Consider the following 21,237-nt stretch of genomic DNA (forward strand, 5'->3'; position numbering starts at 1 on the left):
CCTGTCCGTCCTATTATGCGGCGCCATTCGGTACGGATCAGTCGTAGCTCTCTCTATGTCAATACCTTACCTAAGGTAATAAAGCATACCATGAGGGGAAAAGGAAGAAGGATAGCAGAGCTGCTGGGTGCCGTTCACATGCGTCTAGCGCACCGCACCGTTCCCGTAGCTTCCCTGGCCGCGCCTTCTTGGGGAAACGAGTTCGTTTCCAACGTGCAATGCAGCGCATTCGCCTCCCCTCCCCCTGCCTTCCCTCACCAGTGTTCACCTTATCCCGTCCCCTCTCCTTGCTGTACGGGTTACACACGTAATACATCACCACTCGCACTCGCATCATACAAATCCCGGCATCAGTCATTGCACCCAATATACTGCAGATAGTCCTTTTCCGCGTTATCCACGGGATAACATTCTTGCTAGCAACGTCCCAGAAAGGAGAAATTGACAATCGCCAAACGATTCAGCATCTCCCAGGAACCCGGTTGACCTTAACCTACCTTACGTCCTCCTTCATAAGATACCTCACCTGTTAGGCCATCTCATGCGCCGAGGTTTCTAAGCCCGGAAGTCCCTACCCGTCCATCCAAGGCGCCTCTCTACCTTACCCTACCTTACTACACGGTACCTCACTTCACGTACGAACTAAGGTACCTATCCATCACACCCACGCGACACGGAGGCCGAGCACAAGGTGGAGCTTTGTCGCATCCATCACTTTTCCCCTACAAAGCTACCGACACCCTCTGCATCCGCTTGGCTGCTGATATTTGCTACTCGGACTACATAAGTCGAGGCAACCCTTACAACTCTATCTACCACCACCACCATCAACACCACCTCCTCTTCTTTTCCGCGACCCCGAATCCCGACCATTGCCAACTTCCCCTCACGAACCTTTCCTCTCCCTAGGTCCGGTTCATCGCAACAAAGGAAGTCCAGGAAAGAAGCCCCGTCCCTTACACACTGAAGAATCGCACATCTCATCGCCATCAAAATGTCGCTCGCAACGGACACAAAGATCGCCGAGTTCACTCACACCTCAACCGACGACATCTACCGCCTCACAGACACCATCCGCGCCACCTTCCGCTCTAACAAGACCAAGGATCTCAAGTACCGCACCCTCCAGCTTCGTAAGCTCTACTGGGCCATCAAGGACTACTCCCCACAGCTCTGCGATGCCCTGCGCAAGGACCTGAGGAAGTGCAAGCACGAGGCCGTCCTCTCCGAGGTCGACTGGTGCGCCAATGACTGTCTCTACATGCTCAAGAACCTCAGCAAGTTCGCCGCCGAGGAGAAGTGCGAGGATGTGCCTCTCACCTACGCCGCCCTGAAGCCGCGCATCCGCAAGGAGCCCCTGGGCATGGTTCTCGTCATCGGCGCCTTCAACTTTCCCGTTCAGTTGACCCTTCTTCCCATTATCGGCGCCATCGCCGCTGGCTGCACCGCCGTCTTGAAGCCTTCCGAGAGCGCCCCGGCCACCGCCATGGTCCTGACCAAGATCTTCGAGGTTGCTCTTGACCCCAAGGCCTACACCGTCATCAATGGTGCCGTCCAGGAGACTCAAGCTCTTCTCGACGTTAAGTGGGACAAGATTATGTACACGGGCAGCACTGCTGTCGGCAAGATCATTTCCAAGAAGGCTGCCGAGACCCTCACGCCTGTCACTCTCGAATTGGGTGGTCTGAACCCGGCTTTCGTCACCAAGAACGCCAACGTCAAGCTCGCCGCTCGCCGTCTCATGTGGTCAAAGTGCCTCAACGCCGGCCAGGTCTGCATTTCTCAGAACTATATTTTGGCCGACCGTGCCATCGTCGAGCAACTCATTCAGGGCCTCAATGCTACTTACAAGGAGTTCTTCCCCAGCGGCGCCAAGAATAGCCCCGACTTCTCTCGAATTGTCAACAAGAAGTCTTTCCAGCGCATCAAGAAGATGATTGACGAGACAAACGGAAAGATCGTCATGGGTGGTGGTCTGGACGAGGACCAGCTCTACATTGAGCCTACCGCCGTACTGGTCGATTCCATGCTCGACTCCGTCATGAAGGATGAGTCTTTCGGTCCAGTTTTCGCCATCATGCCGTATGATACCCTCGACGACGCAATCAACATTGCGAACCAGGTATACAGGACGCCTTTGGCGCTCTTCGCTTTTGGCAATGATCAGGAGAGCAAGAGAAGTGAGTAAAGCCCTCTATTCTCTAGTCGGGTGACTGTACTAACATGCTTCAAGTCCTCAATGAGGTGACTTCTGGCGGTGCCACCATCAACGACGGCTTCTTCCATGCCTCCATGTCGACTGTCCCATTTGGCGGCGTCGGTGATTCCGGCACGGGCAACTACCGCGGCCGCGCGTCCTTTGACGCCTTCACCCACCGCCGCTCCGTCGCCCAGACTCCGTCGTGGCTGGAGAAATTCATCCGCGTCCGCTACATGCCGTACTCCCCCAAGGAGCTCAAGCGCCTCCAAGGCATGACAAATGACAAGCCCGACTTTGACCGCAATGGTCTCCAGGTCCGCGGGCTTGGTTACTGGTTCAAGCTCGTCTTGGGGCTCGGCGCGAAAGGTGCTACAGGTGCGTTGTTGAGATGGGTCTTGGCCCTGGTAAGTATGTACACCCTAACCCAGCGAAGGCGTTCTTAGGACTTTGATCGGATGAAGTTATGGGTTGCAAGAATGAGTTTCAAACACAAAGAGCGTTTATCACACTTCACCTCCGCTGTTTCGTCTCTCTGCCCAAGCACACTTTTCCAAGTGCGATTGTCACTGTTTTTTTCTTACCAAAAAAAAACCACAACCTCACCACAACACATGCCCTCGCGCAACTTTTCCTTTGCTTGTAAGTTTAGTCCCCTTTCAGATATGACCTGCCTTGGAGAGAATACTGGGGGACACGAAAAAAAGTTTCGACTTGTCGTTGGACACACTCGCTTGGAGTGAAGGGACTCATGTTGCTGAGATGGAAATAGGGGACGTGGATTTAAGGGGCTAGACAAGCCTTGGTCTCATCCCCCATTTCAGACGCACTTTGTACGGTACTGTGCTATATACCATTTTCCTATACGTTATGCAGTAGTAATGTGATGGAGGCAAACAGCAAGCCTTTGACATTCGTTAAATATGGATATGGTTCATTATTGGGGCCAAAGCTCCTGTGTCGTCGGATTGAGTTGATGTATGTGCTGGATCGAGGATATCACTTCCGTTGCATGATGCGTACTGCTACTTAAACTTCTGTAATGAAACTCGAACGGAAGAAGAAGAAGAAGAAAACCTCATCGGTAGGGCATATGTTCAAAAGCGAATCAAAGGTAAAGGGTGGTCGAGGAAAAATTGTATTTCATCAGCCGCCTCATAAACCCCTCGACCCCTCGACCCCTCAACCACCTGCCCCTTGCGCTTCCAGGTTGTGACAAAACGGAAGTGAGCCCTGGCTTATTCTCATACGGTCACCTCGCAGTACCAACAGGGACACTCCAAGACCTCCTCGCCAGCTCAACGGGTATATTCATCTCCAACCTATCATCGACATCTCTCATCGCCACGGATGTCTGCGCGCGGAATGGTTCGATGAGTGCCGGTGACGGCCCCGGATCAAAGTATCCCGGCCTAGCGTCCGACCTCTCCCTCTTCCTCCTCCTTCGCTGTCTCTGGCTTCCTCTCAGGAAGGTCGAGGAGACGATGGATGAGAGGGTACTTGATCTGGAGAGACTGCGCGGCTGGGAAGGGGTTCTGGTTTGACGTCTTTCTTTCCCGTCTGGTGATGTTGTCTCCAAAGTAAAAGGTTTCCCAGCATCGTGGGCTTGAGTACCCGTCGTCTGCTTTTCCTTGCCTTTCTCCCTGGTCTTGGGAATAACCAGCCCCTCACCAACATCGTCACGAGGAAGCTCATCACCACCGCCACCACCACCACCCGCAACAGACAAATCTCCTTGCTGCGTGACCGGACTCTGCTTGCGGCTGCGACGGCGGACTGGCTCATCATCGTTGGTATTCGACACGGCAACGAGCGCCGCGGACGCCGGGCCCCGATCCTTGGCAAGCCACCTCGCGTCCCGGTGCGTCTTGTAGGTTCTAAAGCCGGCTTGTGCTGTGGTGTCCCCGTCGACGAAGCGTTCGAGGAGGAGTTGGAGGCGGTCGCGGAGGCGGATGAAGATGCGGGTCGGGGTCGCTCGGGGCCGTTGGTGTTGATGTTGTGGTGGACATGGTTGGGGATTGGGGGGTTGGTGAGATGTGGTGGTCATTGGGACAGATGTTTCGCACTTAAGAGTTGATGATGGCGTTGAAACCTCGAGTTTGTGAAGGGTTGATCTGCTTTTCGAGGTCAAGTTTGGTCGTGGGCGAGGTTGGAAGAGGCTGAGCTGTCTTGTCCTCCGTGAAGCCTCAGTCTTCTCGATCTCGTCCACCGTTCCGCGAACCCCCCCTCCCTGACTGATGTCTGTAGGCAAATGAGATCCAGATCGAACGGCCCGGCTGTGCCACGCACACCTATCCACGTCCCACTTCCCCCGGTGATAACAAAAAGAACAAAATTGACAAATTCCACAAAAGAAAAAAGAAAGAGGCTTGCCGTTTTTTTCATTCTATATGTGTGTGGTCTGGTAGTACAAAATCCCCACCACCCCGATTTCCTCCCGTCGCGCGGGAGAGGGAGAGCCAAACCGCGCAAAATCAGATACCCCGAAGCTGCGTATTATCCTGCTCGTCCATCTTGCGGTACCGCTCCGCCAGCACCTCCTTGACGCTCTTGGTCAACCCGCTCGGCTTCTCATACCGCTGGTGCAGCGCCTTCTGCACCGGCGTCGTCGCGGGCGCCACCGCGCCGTCGGCCTTGACGGTGACCTTGTCCTCGGCCACGCCCACCGCCTGCTTCGCCGCCACGAGCACCGCCTCCCCTTGCTGCCGCCCCTTGTCCACCACGTCGCCGACGACGGCTTTCACCTCGGCGGCCTTGCTGTCGACAATCTTCTTGGCCTCGGCGGCCTTGGCGTTGAGGATCTTCTTCGCCTCGGCGGCCCTGGCGCGCGCGGCCTCTTCGGCAGCCAGGCTCTTTTCCCTCGCGCGCTCCCACGCGCTACGCGCCTCCTTCTTGACCTCCGCGCCCGACGCCTCCGCAGCGGCGGTCCCTCTCGCCGAAGCCTCCTTGGCCAAGGGGACGGCCCTTTTCTCGACGGCCTGCTCCGCCTCGCCGGCCTTTTCAATGGTGCCGCCCCAGAAGCGCGCGGCGCCGCTCTCGAGGCCCTCGCGTACCTCGCCCCAGTCGGTGCGCTGCGCCCAGCGGACGGCGTTCTCGACCTCGCGATTCCAGCGGTCTTTGGCGGAGGTGAGGAGCGTCTCGCGGTCCTTGACGGCCTGCTCGGCGCGGGTCAGGGCGGGGGGGGTGCGGATCTGGGGGCTCGAGGAGGAGGAGAGGACGTGGTGTTGGGTGCGGAGAGTGTGGGATTGGGTTTCGCGATTGCGTTGGTGGGCGAGGACTGTGAGGTAGGCTACGCCTAGGGTTACGGTTACACCGCCGGTCTATATGATGAGGTATGATAGTTAGCTATACGATGTGCCAGTTGTGGGTGTATAATCTCTCCGTCATTGGTTTCTGGAGTGAAGAGGAAAGAAAGAGAGAGAGAGAGGATGAGTGAGTGTAGCGTACGAATCCAGTGGTGAAGCCCATGATGGCTGTTGATCCAGTCCAAATGCGACGGGCGCAATTGAAGACTGGGGTTTGATATTATAGTTCCTCTCCGTAGATTGTGTTCGGCCTCAAGGTTTCATGATGCAATTGGAGCAAGTACGTCGTAGGAAGTCGAACCGAGTTGGCGTTATCGCTTGTCACTGAATTGACCTCCGAGAAGCGGGACGGGCAGCTTCGGTGCGGAATGACGTTAATTAATCGGGCTTGCGAGCGACTTTCAGCCTCCCCGGGTGGATTTCGGCGACGCGCAGGGGTCAATGTACCTTTTTTACCACCTTAGCATTTGGCGGCAGGAACAGTGAACTACAGTCCCCGCCTAATTGTTCCGCTAAGCCAACCAGAGGCTCCAAAATACCCTGCGCCAAAAATTTGGGAGACGCAGACGACAGCCGGCGGATTGCAGCGACTCCAAAGGCTATCAGCACGGCTTTTTGACGATCCCATTCGATTCAGTAACCTCAACTGCTCCGAAGTCCCGCGACCTGTTCACCTCGCAGAGCAGCCAATCCTCTGCGACTCACGGACGAAACGAAACGGATTGCTCCCGCCAATATCTCTCCCTCCGCTCTCTCAATTGAGACGACTTCAACACGTTCACAGCAGCCATGGCGGGAGGTCTCACCAAGTACAGGCATCTGAGCCGCAACTCATCGGCACGACAGGCCCTGCTTCGCGGCCTCGTCACCTCCCTCGTCGCCCACGAGCACATCCACACCACCTTCGCCAAGGCCAAGGAGGCCCAGCGTCTCGCTGAGAAGCTCATCACCTACGCGAAGCGCGACAACGAGGAGACAAGGCGGAAAGCTCAGGCGATTCTCTACGTGAGTTGTACACACATCCCTAGCGGTCTCGACAGCTCTTCGAGATGGAAGCACCTACTGGTCTCCGACCAGAGAAGGAGTTCAAAAAGAATAAATCAAAACTGACAAAAGGACATGACGTTAGACACCTCACGACCTCCTCCCCAAGCTCTTCGGCGAGCTGCGCACACGCTACTCCGAGCGCCCGGGAGGCTACACGCGCGTGCTGCGCACCGAGCCCCGGAGCACTTACGACCAGGCGCCCTCTGCGATCCTCGAGCTCGTCGACGGGCCCCGCGACGTGCGCTTCATGATGACGGCCAAGGCCGTCGCCCACGACAAGGACTCCGGCCACCGCAGCACCGACCTGACCAAGAAGAACGTCGCCAAGGTGACGAGGTACCGCAAGGACGGCAAGACGGCGTTCAACGACATGGTGGCCAGCTTCAGGCTGCTCACAGCCCGGTCGGACGCCAAGGCGGCGAGGAAGGAGGAATTATTGGAGGGGGCGAAGGTCAAGGCTGAGAAGGTCAAGGCCAAGAAGGCGTAAAGCCGAGTCAAGTCTTTTGGTTGATGCAATCTCAGCCGATGTAGGAGGTGTGTCGTCCGCAGGCTAAGAGCAAAGAGTTTGTTCGGAGCATAGAGGACGATGTGGCGTGACAAAAATGTGTAACTGATAAGAATGGTGTATTATCAAGAGGGAAATACCTGGCCAGTCTATAGATTACTGTCGTGTAGGGTATACATGTATACTACGGAAGCTCCAAAAAAGACAACTTTTTAACCTCTGCCATAACATGGTAGCAAAACACATCTATCTTGCCTTTCTCCTTTTTCTTATACAAAATCAAAGGTATCACCCTTCTCCTGGATCATCTTGCCCACGCGCTGCGTGCCAACCACACGCTCCAGCTTCATGACATCGTACTTTGAGAACATGATGCGCACGGTACCTTGTCCGGGCTCGATTCTCATATCCTGCTCGCTGCGCGCGAGGTAGTCGCCCGCGATCTCGCGGTAAAAGATTGGGTTGTCCGGCAGGCCATACATGATGACGCGCTGGACGCCGCGGATCGGCGTCCGCCGGAAGTGGTGCGCTCGCTCCGTGTAGAGCAGTACCTTGTGCCGGCCCGTCATGAAGTGAGAGCGGGCGCGCGAGGCCTCGGGCACGTCGGCGTACTCGGAGATTGTGCCAAAGGAAAGGGCGGCGACGGCCGGGTTGGCGGAGAAGTAGTTGCGCACGCGGACGAAGTCGAGGTACGAGGGGATGAAGATGAGGGTGCCCGAGGTGTCCCTCGCGCGCTTGATGAGGGAGGGGAGGATGGCTGAGACGAAGTAGTCAAAGCGCGCGTCGGGCTCCTTTTCGAGGGAGCGGCACTCGAAGCGGGAAAAGGTCTGGCGGGCTTTGAGGCCGAGCTGCGTGAGGACGCCCGGGTAGTCGGCCTGGAAGCGGACCTTGCCGGCCCAGTTATAGCACTGCGTGCGGAAGAGCTCGGTGAGCTCGGGCGTGTTGAAGCCAGAGAGGACGATGGTCTGGCGGAAGTATTTTGCCTGGTCGTCGAGGTACCAGCTGCGCACGCGGCCAAAGTCACAGCCGTGGGCGTCCTTTGGCTGGAGGTTCATGTGCTCAAAGATGTACTCGACGTGCTCCCAGTTCTGCATGAGCTGGGCGTCGGCCTGGTCGACGACGACCATCTCGATGGAGCTGAGGAAGTCGTAGTCCATCTTCTTCTTGTCCTCGTCAGAGCCGATGGCCATGCGGAGGCCCAGGGGACTGGCGAGGAGGATGTCCGAGTTGTAGAATTGCGAAAAGTACTTGACGGTCTTGCGCGTGAACTTCATGCCGATACGGAACATGTCATCGTCGTTGCCCTCGAAAAGGTCGCGGAAGTCGGAGGGCTTGTCGTCTCCGAATTTGACGTCCTCGTCGGTGTAGGCGTCGTCGAAACGCTTCCTGTTCTCCCGCTGGTCCGGCGCACACATGTCCTCGATTGTGTTTGCAATCTTCAGGCAGGACTGTCTTGTTGGCAGTAGGAAAAGGATCTTGGGGCGAGTGAAGCCCTGGTCTCTGAGCTCGAGATCGGCATTCTCTTCCCTCGAGAGTTTGTAGTTGTTCTTGATGACTCTATCTCGGGTTCTGTATGTATGTAAGCATTTGAAATTCCGGAGGCAATCAAGGCCAAGGCAGGTCCCTTACTTGAAGACGTGGTTGACGGCGTGTAAGCATACAAGTTGCCGTAAGCCATTGGAGTTCTGAGTGTTTCGGTTATCGTACAGTACGTCGTTATAATTGAATATCGTCGGGGCAATGCCTCGTTGCAGCGTGTCGAGCGAGCCCATCTTCTTCGAGGCGGTATCCCGCAATTTTTGCTTGAGCTTGAGGCTATCCAAACCAGAGATCGGCGAGGGAATCGTCGGGACGTCCGATCCCTCCACTTGAGGATATGTCACCACGGCCTTTGAAACCTTAGACATTGTCCGCTTGAAAGTCCAGTCATTCTTCTGGATCGCCTTGACTCTCTTCGCCGTCACAACCTCGTCAGGGGTAGCGAAGTGGCTGTCGAACGGATCTGAGGCATCGACATCGTCTTCATCGTCGCTCTGCTCCGCTTCCTCCTCCAAATCAGCCATTGGGTCTTCAGCCTCCTCGACCCTGTCGACATCTTTGTCTTCCTCCCCGGCCTCATCGCCATCAGATCCAGACCCAGCTTCAGACTCAGACTCAGACTCAGACTCAGACTCAGACTCAGACTCGGCTTTCGCCATGATTTCTGCCTTGCCGCCCTCGAGCTTCCGTCTTTTGGCACTTGGCTCTGAAGATTCCTTGAATCCCTGGAGGAGCGCCATGTAAGGCCGTGTATTTTGAGGCTGCTCATCTTCATCCTCATCATCAGACATGGAGACATCGGAATCCTCCTCTGCCTCAGAATCTCCCTCTTCTTGAGACTCGTCATCCGAAGACCTAATGGTGTTAGATTTTCACAAATTTTCACAAAATGTTCGGGGAGATCAAACGTACTCTTTTTCTTCCAGACGCGCAGTATCGAACCTTCTACCCCCTCTTCCTCTACCTCGACCTCTTGCGCCACCTCTTCCTCTTGCACCTCCTCTTGCACCTCCTCTGCCACCGCCACGGGCACCGCCTCTGCTTCCTCCCCGGAATCCGGCCCGACCTCTACCTCTTGGGCCCATTATATCTTATTCTCTGTCACTGGAAAATCCAGCGTGAGAACAGACAGCGAGATATGAGCTTTCAAAGAAATAGGTTAAGAAAAAAGTTGTACACCGAAGAAAAACTCATTCACCTGGTCGACGGGAAAAAAAGTTGTAAGTCGGCCATATCAGCCTTGCAGAAAATCCCACTCTAGGCACCAGCCACAGCGGGGCACTTACGCCACAGATACCGTTATCGTGTCTTATCTTAGCGCGCACAACCCAGTAGGGGCCAACCACAAATCGCAAAATCGGCAAACTGCCCACTAGGAGAAAGCGAAAGAGTTCGACGATTTTTTGAAGCGACCTATCGCGAAAAAACGCTCCGACCAAAGACCCCAAACCCACTCTTCAATTTTTGGCCCGCGCATCACCACCAACCCGAAACCCGCCCTCCCCCTCCTCCTCTTCTCGATAACTCCTCCTCAAACGCAGGTCTCCCCATTCGAAAGAACCTCGACGACCGAGATCCAACCTGCCCAGCATGGCTGTCGCCGAAACTGAGAAGTTCCTCCACCTCTCGCGGCCCATCGCGCCGGCCACGATTGGCATCCCAGGCAACATTGCCCCGCTCACCGTCAACATCCAACCCCAGGTACGACACCTCTTGCTACGCTGCAGGACCTGATACCATTACCCGAGACATGTCATAGACCTTGAAAAGGCCATGACATATATACACATCCATCATCAATACAGCTTGCCCCCCGTGGGGAATTTTAATTACTCGTCGCTAACCCCACCTCCTTCCAGGCCATCCTCTCCATTCTCGACCATGCCGTGCGAAGAGACATCCGCGATACGCAATCAACCCGCGTTATCGGCGCCCTCGTTGGTGTCCGCTCCGAAGATGGCACCGAGGTCGAAGTGCGCTCCTGCTTCGCCATCCCCCACACCGAGAACGAGGACCAGGTCGAGGTGGACGTCGACTACCAGAAGAATATGCTCGCCCTCACCCTCAAGGCCAACCCGCGCGAGTCCCTGTTGGGCTGGTACACTACCACCCACGAGCTCAACTCCTTCTCCGCCCTGATCCAGAACTTCTTCGCCTCCCCGAGACCGGCACCTTCCCCCACCCCGCCGTCCACCTCACCATCAGCACCGACCCGACCTCCGACATTGAGGCCCGATGCTACATCTCCGCCCCCGTAGCCGTCAACGCCGAGCGCGCCGCCGAGAGCTGCCTCTTCATCCAGGTGCCCCACAAGCTCATGTACGGCGACGCCGAGCGCAGCGCCCTCGAGGCCATCTCCATGGCCAAGGACACCGAGGACCGCACCGCCCCCGTCGTCTCCGACATTGAGGGTCTCGCCCGCTCCATCGAGTCCGGTGCTAACCTCATCGAGCGCGTCAGCGACTGGGTCAATGGCATCCTCGACGAGGACGAGGAGCCCAACCAGGCCCTAGGCCAGTACCTCATGAACGCCCTCTCCCTCGCCCCCAAGGTCGACCCCGAGCAGATTGAGCACGACTTCAACAACCACATCCAGGACGTCCTCATGGTCTCCTACCTGGCCAACACCATCCGCACCCAGATCGACCTGTCGCAACGGCTGGCTGTTGCCAACCTCACCGGCGGCGAGAAGGACGGCGAGGGCAAGACGACCGAGGGCGGCGAGAAGGGCGAGCAGCAGCGGGGTGGTCAGCGCGGCGGTAAGCGCGGTGGACGCGGCGGCGGCCGTGGTGGTGGCGGTCAGAGGGGAGAGCCTAGGGAGCCCCGCGAGCCTCGCGAGCCGAGGGAACCTACCGAGTAAAGGAAAAAAGCGGACAAGCTAATTTGTTTGAAAAAGAAAAGAAAAGAGAGGAATTCCCCCTTTTACATGCAAAAAAAGCCATGTGGAAGAGAGGATTAAAACAAACCTAACCCCCCTAAAAAGGAGAATAGGAGTTCGAGAGGTTGAAAGAGACCTGGGACAAGCTAGCCCGCGATGCTGGGGATTTTCTGCCGCAAGGTTAGCAAGCATGGCATCATGAGGAACCCACACTTGATAAAACCATCATGGCGTTATGGCAGTGGCAGAATTAGACGGCCTAGGGTAGAATGCGCTAGGCAGTTGCAATGATGATTATTCACGCTTTCATGCAAATATCCAACACACACACACACACACACACACACACACACACACACAAGAGACGTCTGTTGAGGGTGCTGCGTACGTAAACTTTGAAAAAGGTTCGAATGATAATTAAGGTGCGTAAGTGTTCTAGCATGCAATAGCCTACATGATCTGATGCCATCCTATCCCTCCTGTGTGAACGCCAATATGCTGTACCTTTAAAACCCCTGTACGCCGTTCATTCTGCCATGGACCGTCCAACAACATCAAGCGCGTACCTAAATACCCATGTTTGGCTTTTGCGGCAAAGTAGCAGGGTTGCCGTAGTGAGGCAGGTGGCTGAACGTCTGTCCGGCCGGACCCTGAGGGATGGCGGGTTTACTGGGAATATGAGGGGAGGGGTTTTGTGGGATATGTTGAGGGGGATGTTGGGGGATATGATGAACCGGTGCTTGGGGCATAGGGTTCAAGTGGTGAGGGTGCTGGGGCGGAGGCGGGTGGTAGGAAGGAATCGAGTTGTTCGAGCCTTGCCTCGCCATGGCATAGCCATAAGGTGCTGGTGGTCCTTGTTGCTGGTAGCCGGCATATGCCAGATGAGGTGAGCCGATCTGGGGGCTACCGTGGTGAGATCCAGGAGCACTGAATGGCGGTTGTGGTGGCTGCATTGGAGACATGCCACCCCCAGGAACGAATGACTGCGTCTTGGGATTGAAGGCGTGGCGATTGTAGCTGCCGGGAATGGGATGCTGGCTCTTTGGGTCGTTCGGATTGATGTTGGCCGGCAACTGCCCATACATGTACGGAACAGTGCTTTGACTGGGTGGCGCCGACATGCCCCGAGGCGTGTAAGCCGTGGCATTGGCCGTCGAAGGTGGAGTCATCGGCACCGGCGCCGGTCCGAACCCTGGCTGTGGTTGCCAACCTTGCTGTGGAGGAGTAGGGCCAGAACCACCATAGCTCCTTGCATTCGGAGGGGCTTGGAATTGGGCCTGGTTTGCCGGAGGCGGATACTAATTCCGATCAGCTTTCTGAAGTTGAGGGCGGAAAGGTTTGCTTACCGGTGTCATATTAGGATAACCTGCATTGTAGCCCGCGTTAGGCATCATGGGAGCAAATGTTTGCGTCGGTGTAGTGTTGTAAGGGGCTGCCGGGATCTGGTTGGGATACGGCTGCTGCACTGGCGCACCATACTGGTTTGACACAGGAACATACTGAGGTTGAGGCACCCAAGTCTGTTGCTGCGGGCCCCAGTATGGAGTGTAGTTGTGCCTCGAGTCGAAGCTGTCTGAATCATCCCGTCTCTGTTTCCCAGTCTTGCCCCGTTTGCTGACACCAGGCTTCTCCCTCGCAGAGACGGAGCTGGCACGTGAAACGCCATTTTCAATCTCGTTATCTTGGAACACGATCAGTGGTAGTTCGAAGGCAATGTTGAGGGTCACACATACCAGGCGTGGATTCGCCAGTCTTCTCAGAATTGCCGAATATCCTCTCTCGGGCTTGCTTGTACGCTTCTTCACGTTGTTCTCTCGACAATCTGAACAAGTCAGCAGGTTGCAATCATTCGAGAGGGGAGGGTGATATACTTTTGATTTGCCGCTGCAGACTTATCCTTAGAGTCACTGCCGGTCTCAGAGGTGGCCTTGGATGGAGAAGCGCTATTACTCCCGAATTCCCCATCCTCCCCACGTCGCATGATCTTCCGCGGCAGAACCGCTGGAGGAGGAGGCGTTTCGGCATTGGTTTCTGGAGCAGCGATACTAGCAAGCGACTCAGGTACTCTGGCGTAAGGGGTTCTGAAAATTCGGACAGATCCCACACGAGCTTCATACTGATGCGTCATGCGGTAGTAATCAGCCAGCTTATGTGTGAGCATCCTACAAAATGAATTTGAAGGTGGAAAGTCCATGTATGGGTCTCTGATATCGCTGTTAATAACTGCACATTGATTCAATCCATCGGTACTCACTTTGAATTTTGAACAAATTTGATCAATTCGGCCTCCAATCGCAAGAGAAACAGCCGATCCTTCGGGGAAGCCATAGCCTCCAAGAGCTTCTCATCCGGTGCCTGTCCGTAGATGGTATTCAGGAGATTGGCAGAGTCGGGGAGATTAGCCGACAGAGCGTTGGGAATGGGCATCTGTGGTTGATCTGACGAAGCACTCTGCGGTGTGATCATGCCTTGGCTTAAGGATCCAGAGATGGGTTGGGCTAGACGGCGGTCGGGCATGTCGCCAAGCTGGATGATGCCTCTAGCACGCGCCGCAATGTCGGAACCCATTCTGGAGTTTGGTAAATTTGGCCCTCGGAATGAGAAGGAATCGTCATCCTCGGCAGCGGCGGCTTTGACGCTTGCGCTGTCATCCGGCCTCAGGGACTCCTTCTCGTCCAGCGCAAAGGTCGTTCCCGACGTGATACTCTTTCCGTCCAGACTGGGAGGCTTGGTACCGAGCTCCGAGCTGGAGTCAGCTCTCTGGGAGTCGTCCGACCCATCCTTGGTTATAGATTTTGATCGCTCAGCGTATGAAGAGCCCGTTCCGTTCACAACAAGGCTCGGTGTCGGTTGTCCAATGCTCAAATCCTTCAATCCATCCAACACGGCACCGGTCGCATCGGGCTTCTTGGATAGGGTGGGCTCGCGCTTAGCGACAGTCGGCGCAGACTTCGTGGAGTTCATGTTTGCGGATTGGCGAGTATCAACTGCGTCTGAAGTGGCAGACGCGGGTATAGAGGCAGCACCGGTAGGAGAAGCTTGGCTGGTGCGGTCTTGAGCTGGCGCAGCAACTGATCTGACAGTAGTGACGGGTTGGGAATCTTTTGATGCCGATGCAGCGACCTAGAATAGCGCAGAGATTGTCAGCATTTATCACTAGGCAACTGCAAAGCTTCGAGAACGAGGGGTAGCTCGGGAGCAAATCGCACCTTTGCGAAAGATGGCTTAGGAATGTCAGACGACATCTGGGCTGTAGCCATAGCCGGAGAAGAGGGTCGGAGGATGGCTCAACTTCAGCCGTGGGTAGTAAGATGGAAATGAAAGTCGTCCACTGAAGTAGCTTCGCGCAGATAGAAGGGTAGGCGCGCGACGAGACGAAATAAGAGTCCGAGTCGAAAAAGAATTAAAGACGAGGTCCGAAAGCAAGGAACAAACTGGATCAAGGCGAGCCTGCAGAGGAAGAAATACCGTGGATCATCGTCGGGACAAGGTCGTCATCGTAGCTGTTGTATTCCTGAATGTTGGATGAATGATGGACCCAGTTTCTCGTTACAGGGGAGAAATGGGAGTTGTCCGTTGCGTGTTTCGTCGTCGGATATATGTGCGCCTGAGTGACTATCCGTCAGTGGCTGTGGGAAAGATTTGGTTGCAGGAAGCTGATAGATAGGCGCGCAGCGGTTGAGACGAGGCGACGTGAAATTTTGGCGGCCTGCGAGGCGGATAGTCCGTCACGGGCTTGGGGGAGAGGGGTGTGGTGTGGGTGGTGTGGTGCAGACAATGGTTTAAGGTAGTGGGAGGGAATTGGCAGAGCTGTGGTGTGGGTTTTTGGGATGCGCTGCAAAGGGAAAAAGAGGATGGGGAAACTGGAGAACGGAGCCAACGACTTCTCAGCTTCTGGTTCACTCACCCTTCGTAATTTGCAGTGCGAGTCCAATCACTCACGCACTCCTCACTCGCTAAGTTCAATAGGTACTGATATCCGTAGTCTGATGACAACGTTGTGTCTCAATCTCTCACTCGTGTTGCGTGGCCCTCTCACACATACACACGCTCTGTCTGTACTCTCAGTCGCTAGGTATCTCTGGTCGCAGAGACGTAGTAGAGAACCTTAGGGAGAAGCTTCAGTGCTGGCAACTCCCAATCGAGCGGACAACGGTCTCAAGTCGATAAAAGTGGTGTCAGACGGCTGCCATCCCCTCCGCAACGTCTTGTGGGACGTCAGACTGAAGAGTCGGGTGTGATTGGGATTCGGGAATTCTAATGAGCATCAAGCAGGTATCGGGCCTGGGTAGGGTAGGTTGGTTGGTGAGAGACAAAAAGACCGTAGGCTGTGCCGAGAGTGGCTTAGTGCCGGCAGATTCCTAATAGAAACCTTAGGTCTGTGGCTGGTGCAGTTGGGGCTGGTGCAGGTTTTCCGATGTTTTCCTCCATCTTACTGTTACATAAGCGTCTGGAGCCAAACCTCAACCCTCCATCGCTGAAGTAAACCACATTCGACAGACCTAGTTTCAACTGTAATTCAGCTGATAACGGAAAGAATCCGTCTCAAATAATCAAACACCAGTCTTGCACCAAATGCTCGCACCCCAAGCGAGAAAACAGAAGAGAATATCATCTGCTTGATCTCACCATACCGGACCCCGGATTGCCGTTCAGACTTACAACAGTGCGATTCCGTCAAGAGCCTCATTGAAGACGCCAGCGCGACGACGGCTAATACATCACGGCAAATCCTTCGCTAAAGTAGCGAATCTATCCAATGCACCCCTACAGAGGCCGTGGCGGACCTCGCCAGTCCACTCCAGCAAATGTGCAATGTCAAAAGTGTCTCAAAAGAGATAAGTCTACAAGCAAACCATACGTTGCAAGCATTAAGCTGACTCTCACAGAACGTCACTACTCTTATGAGTGCAAGGAGTCGGCTACGGCCCGACCATATGTGTCTCGGCCGTCCCGAACTCAACAGCTACGCAATCCGAAGCTGATGCCCAGACTGACAAACGACACGCCAGATGACGCGCAAAGAAAGTCAGTTGCTCACCCTTGTTTGCGTTTCATGTGTTCAACATAGCTGATTCGTGGAGTAGGAAAGGAATCGCTGATAAAGAGCTTGCGAAGAAGGAGGCTGAGAGAGCGAGAAAGAGGGAGCAAGACGAGAGGGACGACGAGCTTATTAGGCAAACAGACACTAAGCGCAGACGATCTGAATCTGTTGACTCCGTTTCCACCATCTCAACAAACCGCTCTGTCTCGCCTCCGCCTAGGCGGCGCTCACCGTCTCCCCCTGCTCCGCGGAGACAGAGGTCGTTTAGTCCGGAGAGCGATGATGGTCGCTCTGTCTCAAGAAAGTCAGCAGCAAGCAGACGGACTCAGTCTCCGCCTCGACGCCGCCAGAGATCTCTCTCGCGGGACAGTCGTTCACCCGTCGGAACCCAGGAGCAAAACTATCGTCAGAGGGATGCGGGTCACGCTAAACCAACGGCCAGGGGTCATGCGCGCTACTCGCCCAATTCCAGGGATTCATCCACCTCAGGACGTGGTAACGATACTGTTGGCAGCAGGCGATCGTTGTCCCGGTCCCCCGATCGTCGTGGTGCGAGGCCACAAAGCGGCCCAAGTCGACGTGCTGGCAGAAACGACGGATATCGAGACGAGCCTCAGCCTACACTGGGCCGAGGTGGTGGGAACCAAAGGCAGGGTGGTGGATCTGAGCGACAGCCAGAAAGAGAGCGCAGTCTCAGTCCATTTTCCAAGAGACTGGCGTTGACACAGTCCCTGAATAGGTAGCTATTGGGTATCAATTATCTGTAGGCCAAATGGAGTCTATGCCTGCTCCGCAACTGTAAAATACAAAGGCGTTCTACCACTCACGCCAGGGTTTGCTGCTTAAACAGCCAGATCTTCATCCTCTTCGTCCTCCTCTCGTCTCTCGTCCTCTTCTTCCCTCTCGCGTACGCGCACTCCTTCCACTAATGCGATACCATCAATTCCAGCTGCGTCGCCCTCTCTACTCCCTGCGTCGACTTGCTTGGTCTGTGTAGCCGCTTTCTGAGCCCCTGTGATGCGTTCCCTCACCAGCTTCGCAATGGCATTGTCCGTCCGAACGTTAAGAATCTCCAGCTTCTTCTCCAAGTCTCTCTTCAGGTCCCAATTCGGCTTTTTCGGTTGAAGCTTGAACAGGTCGATACCCTTGTCGTCCTGCGCTTCTTCGGCTGCTTTTTGCTTCACATCCTCCTCGATGTCTGCCGCGAGTTCTTCGAGTGTAGGATTCTCTAGGTCTTGGGTCGGGGGCGCCTCGAAGCCAAGCTTGGGACCACGCGTTTCTGGATCGTAGTTGCGCCCGGAAAGGTGCAGTTTTGTGACGTCCGGCTCTGTTGGGGGCGAGGCTGCGCGTTCTGACTCTGGCGCAACGATCTCATCCGCTGGTTGTTTTCTCTTGAGGTTCTTGAGCTTGGCGAGGCGCGCTTTGCGCTCGTCTGTTACCGCGCTTAGTGTGGCTTGGGAGCTCGACATGATGCTGTAGTTGAGAAAGGCTTATCGCAATGAACAATATTGTGGTAGGTAGGTCGGTCGGATATTCTTCGAATTGGTGTGTAGGTGAGGTTATGGCTTTTGGTGAGCGCGTCCAATCGAGAGTTTGATGGTTGAAAGTTCAAGTTCGGTTCGTAGTGGGGCGAGCCACTGCTACCACGGCGGGATACTTCCACGAAATGCGCTAGCGGATGCACGGTCTTTCATCCTTCAAAATCGCAATTAGCTCCCCAGGCGTCTAGGAGAAGCTACTGTCTGTCGCAAAAAAAAAAACAATAAGACTCCAGTTCAACGACTACAGCCACAGACTACGGATACCTTACCCCCGATGCTCCAAGACAGTTAACAAAACCACGGTGGCGCCGTCGTCGCTCGAATGCCGGCGAAGCTATACCTATCCGTAACGACTCGAAGCTCTGGCTTTAACGCCCCGATACTACACCTGCGATGTCGCACTCCTTAGCAAGCCGACAATGTCTACGACACATCCGACAACGCGGCAACCTCACAGCGAATAGTTATATCCAAACCTCCTTCCAAGCTCGACCCAATACCGCTTCCGCTGTAGAACCCTCCACAGAACGGCCGTTTCGCATTCGCAAGATAAAAAGATTAGTCGAGCCAGGATCGAGAAACGCGCCAACGCCTATCGGAGCACCCATAAATGCCGAAGCAAGCCGGAGGCGAACAGAGTTCACCTCGAAAAATATCGACACATGGTCCCCTAAGAATGGAGGAGAGAGGAAGAAGAAATACGAGTTCACATCAGGAAATGCCGACACATGGATTTCTGAGCTTGTAAAAGAGAGAAAGAGAAGATACCTGGAATATGGGTACCTCCGCCATCGCATGACCAAGAAGGAGTTGAAAGACTTTGAGAATTGGAAGAACGACTGTAAAAGGCTGTACGGATTCGCATCTTTCGGCGAAGGCTATAAAGTCCCGAAAGTCCTCAGCTGGATCCAAGACCGTCAAGCCGTTGAAGACACGATCGAGCAATGGCCGACTTGGACTGAGGAGCAGAAGAAGATAAAGTGGCGAAAGCTCATGTTCTCTGCTTTATGGTCTTGCCCTGATCGGGCTGCAGCCATCCTCGAAATTACCACCCGCGATATCAAGCCGCCGGGTTATGCCATCAGTGATGCTATTCACTTCCTCGCAAAATGGCAAAGTCAACTATCCAAGCCTGAGTTTACCGAGCAGAGGAGACATCTTTGTAACGTGGTTGTGACGGTCTTTGAGCGTCTACCTGCGGCCTATATCCCTCTGAGGCAAAACACCATCTACATGCTGACGCATGAAGTAGACTTGCCCATCTTGATAGCCCTTTACGATTGTTGGAGAGAAAAGGATGTCCAGTTACACAGCAATACTCTCCAAAACATGGCCAGACGACTTGCAGTCAGCCCTCTGCATAAGAACTTGGCTCTGCAGATGGCCATCGACTCTATTCCAGACCAAGGTGTTGATCTCGACTCAGGCCTGTGGGCATCTTTGTGTACCTCGATATTGAGTCTCAAGCGTGGCCAAATCAAGGTTGACGACGGGTTTTCGGCTGCGGACGCATTTGTCACCCTTATAGAGCATGGCTTTGCTCCCAATATGGTACACTATACGGCAGTGATCAGGTCGCTGTGCCTGACAGATCAAAATGAAGTTGCAGAGGAGGTCTTCCAGGTTATGCAACGGCACAACTTTGAACCAGACATGATCATGTGGTCTACTCTGTTAGATGGGGGAAAGCGAGCTCTTTCACCGTCGAGTATCGAATCTGCCGTCATAGGAGCTGTCGAGGGCCACGAGATCGATGTCCCCTTCTTCAACGACCTACTGATGTGCCTGCTTCACTTCTGTAAGTGGACGCCCGGTGTCATGCCGGCCTTTGGGCCAATGCTGCACTTCTACTCAAAGGTGTTCCATTTGGCACCACTACAGGCTCTCCTTCCTGTGGACTTATCAATGTACCTCGAGGGCCAGGAAGGCCTGCAGATGCCAGCGGATTGGGAGTTGGCTCGACAGCTATTCCCTGCACTTGACAGGGCCATGTCCGCCGTCCATGAGAAGATGGAACCGACGAGTGCAACCCTGAGCATCATGTTTCTCGCATACGTGAGGAGCATGTCGCAGCCCATCAACCTCATTTCGCTATACGCGTACCTCAGACAGGAGATCCTGAAGGGCAGCCCCGGCGCCACCAAGCTGGTCCAGGAGAAGGGGTCATTCATGTACGATGTCCTTATCAAGGCGCTCTGCAAGCACCCAGGCATGCTCCGTGCTGCGTTGGATATTGTCGGTGACATGCTCAAGTACACGCTTGAAGAGCGGAGCGGAGCAGCCGATGCAGCGAAGCAATCCTCGAAGGGGAGAAGGGACAGCAGGAAGGCTGGGGTCCAGGAGACTGAGGTTCAACAAACCGGGGCTCAGAATATCGAAGTCCAGCTGAACAAAGTCCAGGAGAGCGGTAACAAGCAGAGCGAGGTTGCTCCACCGCCACTGCACCCTGCTCCAAGCGTCTTCACCTGGAGCATCCTCCTGCACGGCTTCAGCAAGGAGAAGGGATCCGGTGAGCGAATCCTCGCCCAAATGCGCCAGCACGGCGTCGAGCCGAACCTGGTCACCTGGAACACACTGATCGCGGGCTATGCGAGGGCTCAAGACGTCAACAAGACGGTGCTGTCCCTGCAGCGTCTCGAGGCCTCGGGCCACGAGGCGGACGACTTTACGCTCCGGGCCTTTTCTCGGCTGGTCAACAGGGAGCTCGCGCTGAGGAAGATGGAGAACGCCCTCACGCGGAGGGCGACGCTGGACGAGATGAAGAAGCTTGAGGAGCAGAGGATGGCTGAGCTGCCGCTCGGTCCTGAGGTGAAGGGGAGGCTGAGCGTGCTGTGATCGGCGCCGGCTGGCGGCTGGAAATGGCTTTAGGAGCTGACGAGACGTTGGATTGTTTTTGAATGGCAATATACCCACTCTTCTTATCTACCACACATGACGGGCAATGTTCGACTCATTCGATTTGCCTGTTACCTGGTGTCTACTATAAGGCTCGTTTGTGAATCTACTTCACGGGCTTCACCTATGGGAGGGTATCCAGGCCTTGGATCAGTCCAAGATATTCCCAATTATGCAGGTAAAGGTTACTTCGAAAGGTGAACTTGGGGTTCAATAGAAGCTTGGGATGATGTGACAAGGCCGCTAGCAAGCACGAAGCTCTGTGGTCTCCTGTCTCAACAGCGCT

General features: G+C 55.0%; 9 protein-coding genes across 9 annotated transcripts; 4 read left to right on the forward strand and 5 right to left on the reverse strand.

The window, feature by feature from the left end:
- Window positions 1-994: 994 nt before the first annotated feature.
- Window positions 995-2,651, forward strand: HFD1_1 (Hexadecenal dehydrogenase; the record flags this gene model as incomplete). The annotated part of the gene is made up of 3 exons (XM_065757243.1): window positions 995-2,180; window positions 2,234-2,575; window positions 2,644-2,651. The coding sequence occupies 3 exons, from the start codon at window positions 995-997 to the stop codon at window positions 2,649-2,651; spliced, it is 1,536 nt and encodes a 511-aa protein (XP_065614012.1).
- Window positions 2,652-3,609: 958 nt separating this feature from the next.
- On the reverse strand, window positions 3,610-4,244 carry N0V96_004843 (uncharacterized protein; the record flags this gene model as incomplete). The annotated part of the gene is made up of 2 exons (XM_065757244.1): window positions 3,610-3,711; window positions 3,873-4,244. The coding sequence occupies 2 exons, from the start codon at window positions 4,242-4,244 to the stop codon at window positions 3,610-3,612; spliced, it is 474 nt and encodes a 157-aa protein (XP_065614013.1).
- Window positions 4,245-4,671: 427 nt separating this feature from the next.
- N0V96_004844 (uncharacterized protein) lies at window positions 4,672-5,665 on the reverse strand (the record flags this gene model as incomplete). The annotated part of the gene is made up of 2 exons (XM_053194854.2): window positions 4,672-5,517; window positions 5,645-5,665. The coding sequence occupies 2 exons, from the start codon at window positions 5,663-5,665 to the stop codon at window positions 4,672-4,674; spliced, it is 867 nt and encodes a 288-aa protein (XP_053047734.2).
- Window positions 5,666-6,291: 626 nt separating this feature from the next.
- mrpl8 (mitochondrial 54S ribosomal protein bL17m) lies at window positions 6,292-7,036 on the forward strand (the record flags this gene model as incomplete). Its single annotated transcript, XM_053194853.1, has 2 exons — window positions 6,292-6,507; window positions 6,632-7,036. The coding sequence occupies 2 exons, from the start codon at window positions 6,292-6,294 to the stop codon at window positions 7,034-7,036; spliced, it is 621 nt and encodes a 206-aa protein (XP_053047733.1).
- A 287-nt stretch (window positions 7,037-7,323) lies between these two features.
- UTP25 (rRNA-binding ribosome biosynthesis protein utp25) lies at window positions 7,324-9,678 on the reverse strand (the record flags this gene model as incomplete). Its single annotated transcript, XM_053194852.2, has 3 exons — window positions 7,324-8,623; window positions 8,684-9,448; window positions 9,506-9,678. 3 exons carry the CDS (start codon window positions 9,676-9,678, stop codon window positions 7,324-7,326), a joined length of 2,238 nt encoding a protein of 745 aa, XP_053047732.2.
- Window positions 9,679-10,183: 505 nt separating this feature from the next.
- Window positions 10,184-11,453, forward strand: N0V96_004847 (uncharacterized protein; the record flags this gene model as incomplete). The annotated part of the gene is made up of 3 exons (XM_065757245.1): window positions 10,184-10,294; window positions 10,453-10,691; window positions 10,799-11,453. The coding sequence occupies 3 exons, from the start codon at window positions 10,184-10,186 to the stop codon at window positions 11,451-11,453; spliced, it is 1,005 nt and encodes a 334-aa protein (XP_065614014.1).
- A 584-nt stretch (window positions 11,454-12,037) lies between these two features.
- N0V96_004848 (uncharacterized protein) lies at window positions 12,038-14,731 on the reverse strand (the record flags this gene model as incomplete). The annotated part of the gene is made up of 6 exons (XM_065757246.1): window positions 12,038-12,769; window positions 12,818-13,152; window positions 13,205-13,293; window positions 13,343-13,675; window positions 13,726-14,594; window positions 14,681-14,731. 6 exons carry the CDS (start codon window positions 14,729-14,731, stop codon window positions 12,038-12,040), a joined length of 2,409 nt encoding a protein of 802 aa, XP_065614015.1.
- Window positions 14,732-17,357: 2,626 nt separating this feature from the next.
- Window positions 17,358-17,984, reverse strand: N0V96_004849 (uncharacterized protein; the record flags this gene model as incomplete). Its single annotated transcript, XM_053194849.1, has 1 exon — window positions 17,358-17,984. One exon carries the CDS (start codon window positions 17,982-17,984, stop codon window positions 17,358-17,360), a length of 627 nt encoding a protein of 208 aa, XP_053047729.1.
- Window positions 17,985-18,851: 867 nt separating this feature from the next.
- N0V96_004850 (uncharacterized protein) lies at window positions 18,852-20,891 on the forward strand (the record flags this gene model as incomplete). Its single annotated transcript, XM_053194848.2, has 1 exon — window positions 18,852-20,891. One exon carries the CDS (start codon window positions 18,852-18,854, stop codon window positions 20,889-20,891), a length of 2,040 nt encoding a protein of 679 aa, XP_053047728.1.
- Window positions 20,892-21,237: the final 346 nt, after the last annotated feature.

This window comes from Colletotrichum fioriniae (genome assembly GCF_027942845.1).
Source record: "Colletotrichum fioriniae strain IMI 355084 chromosome Unknown scaffold_5, whole genome shotgun sequence".
Lineage (NCBI taxonomy): Eukaryota > Fungi > Ascomycota > Sordariomycetes > Glomerellales > Glomerellaceae > Colletotrichum > Colletotrichum fioriniae.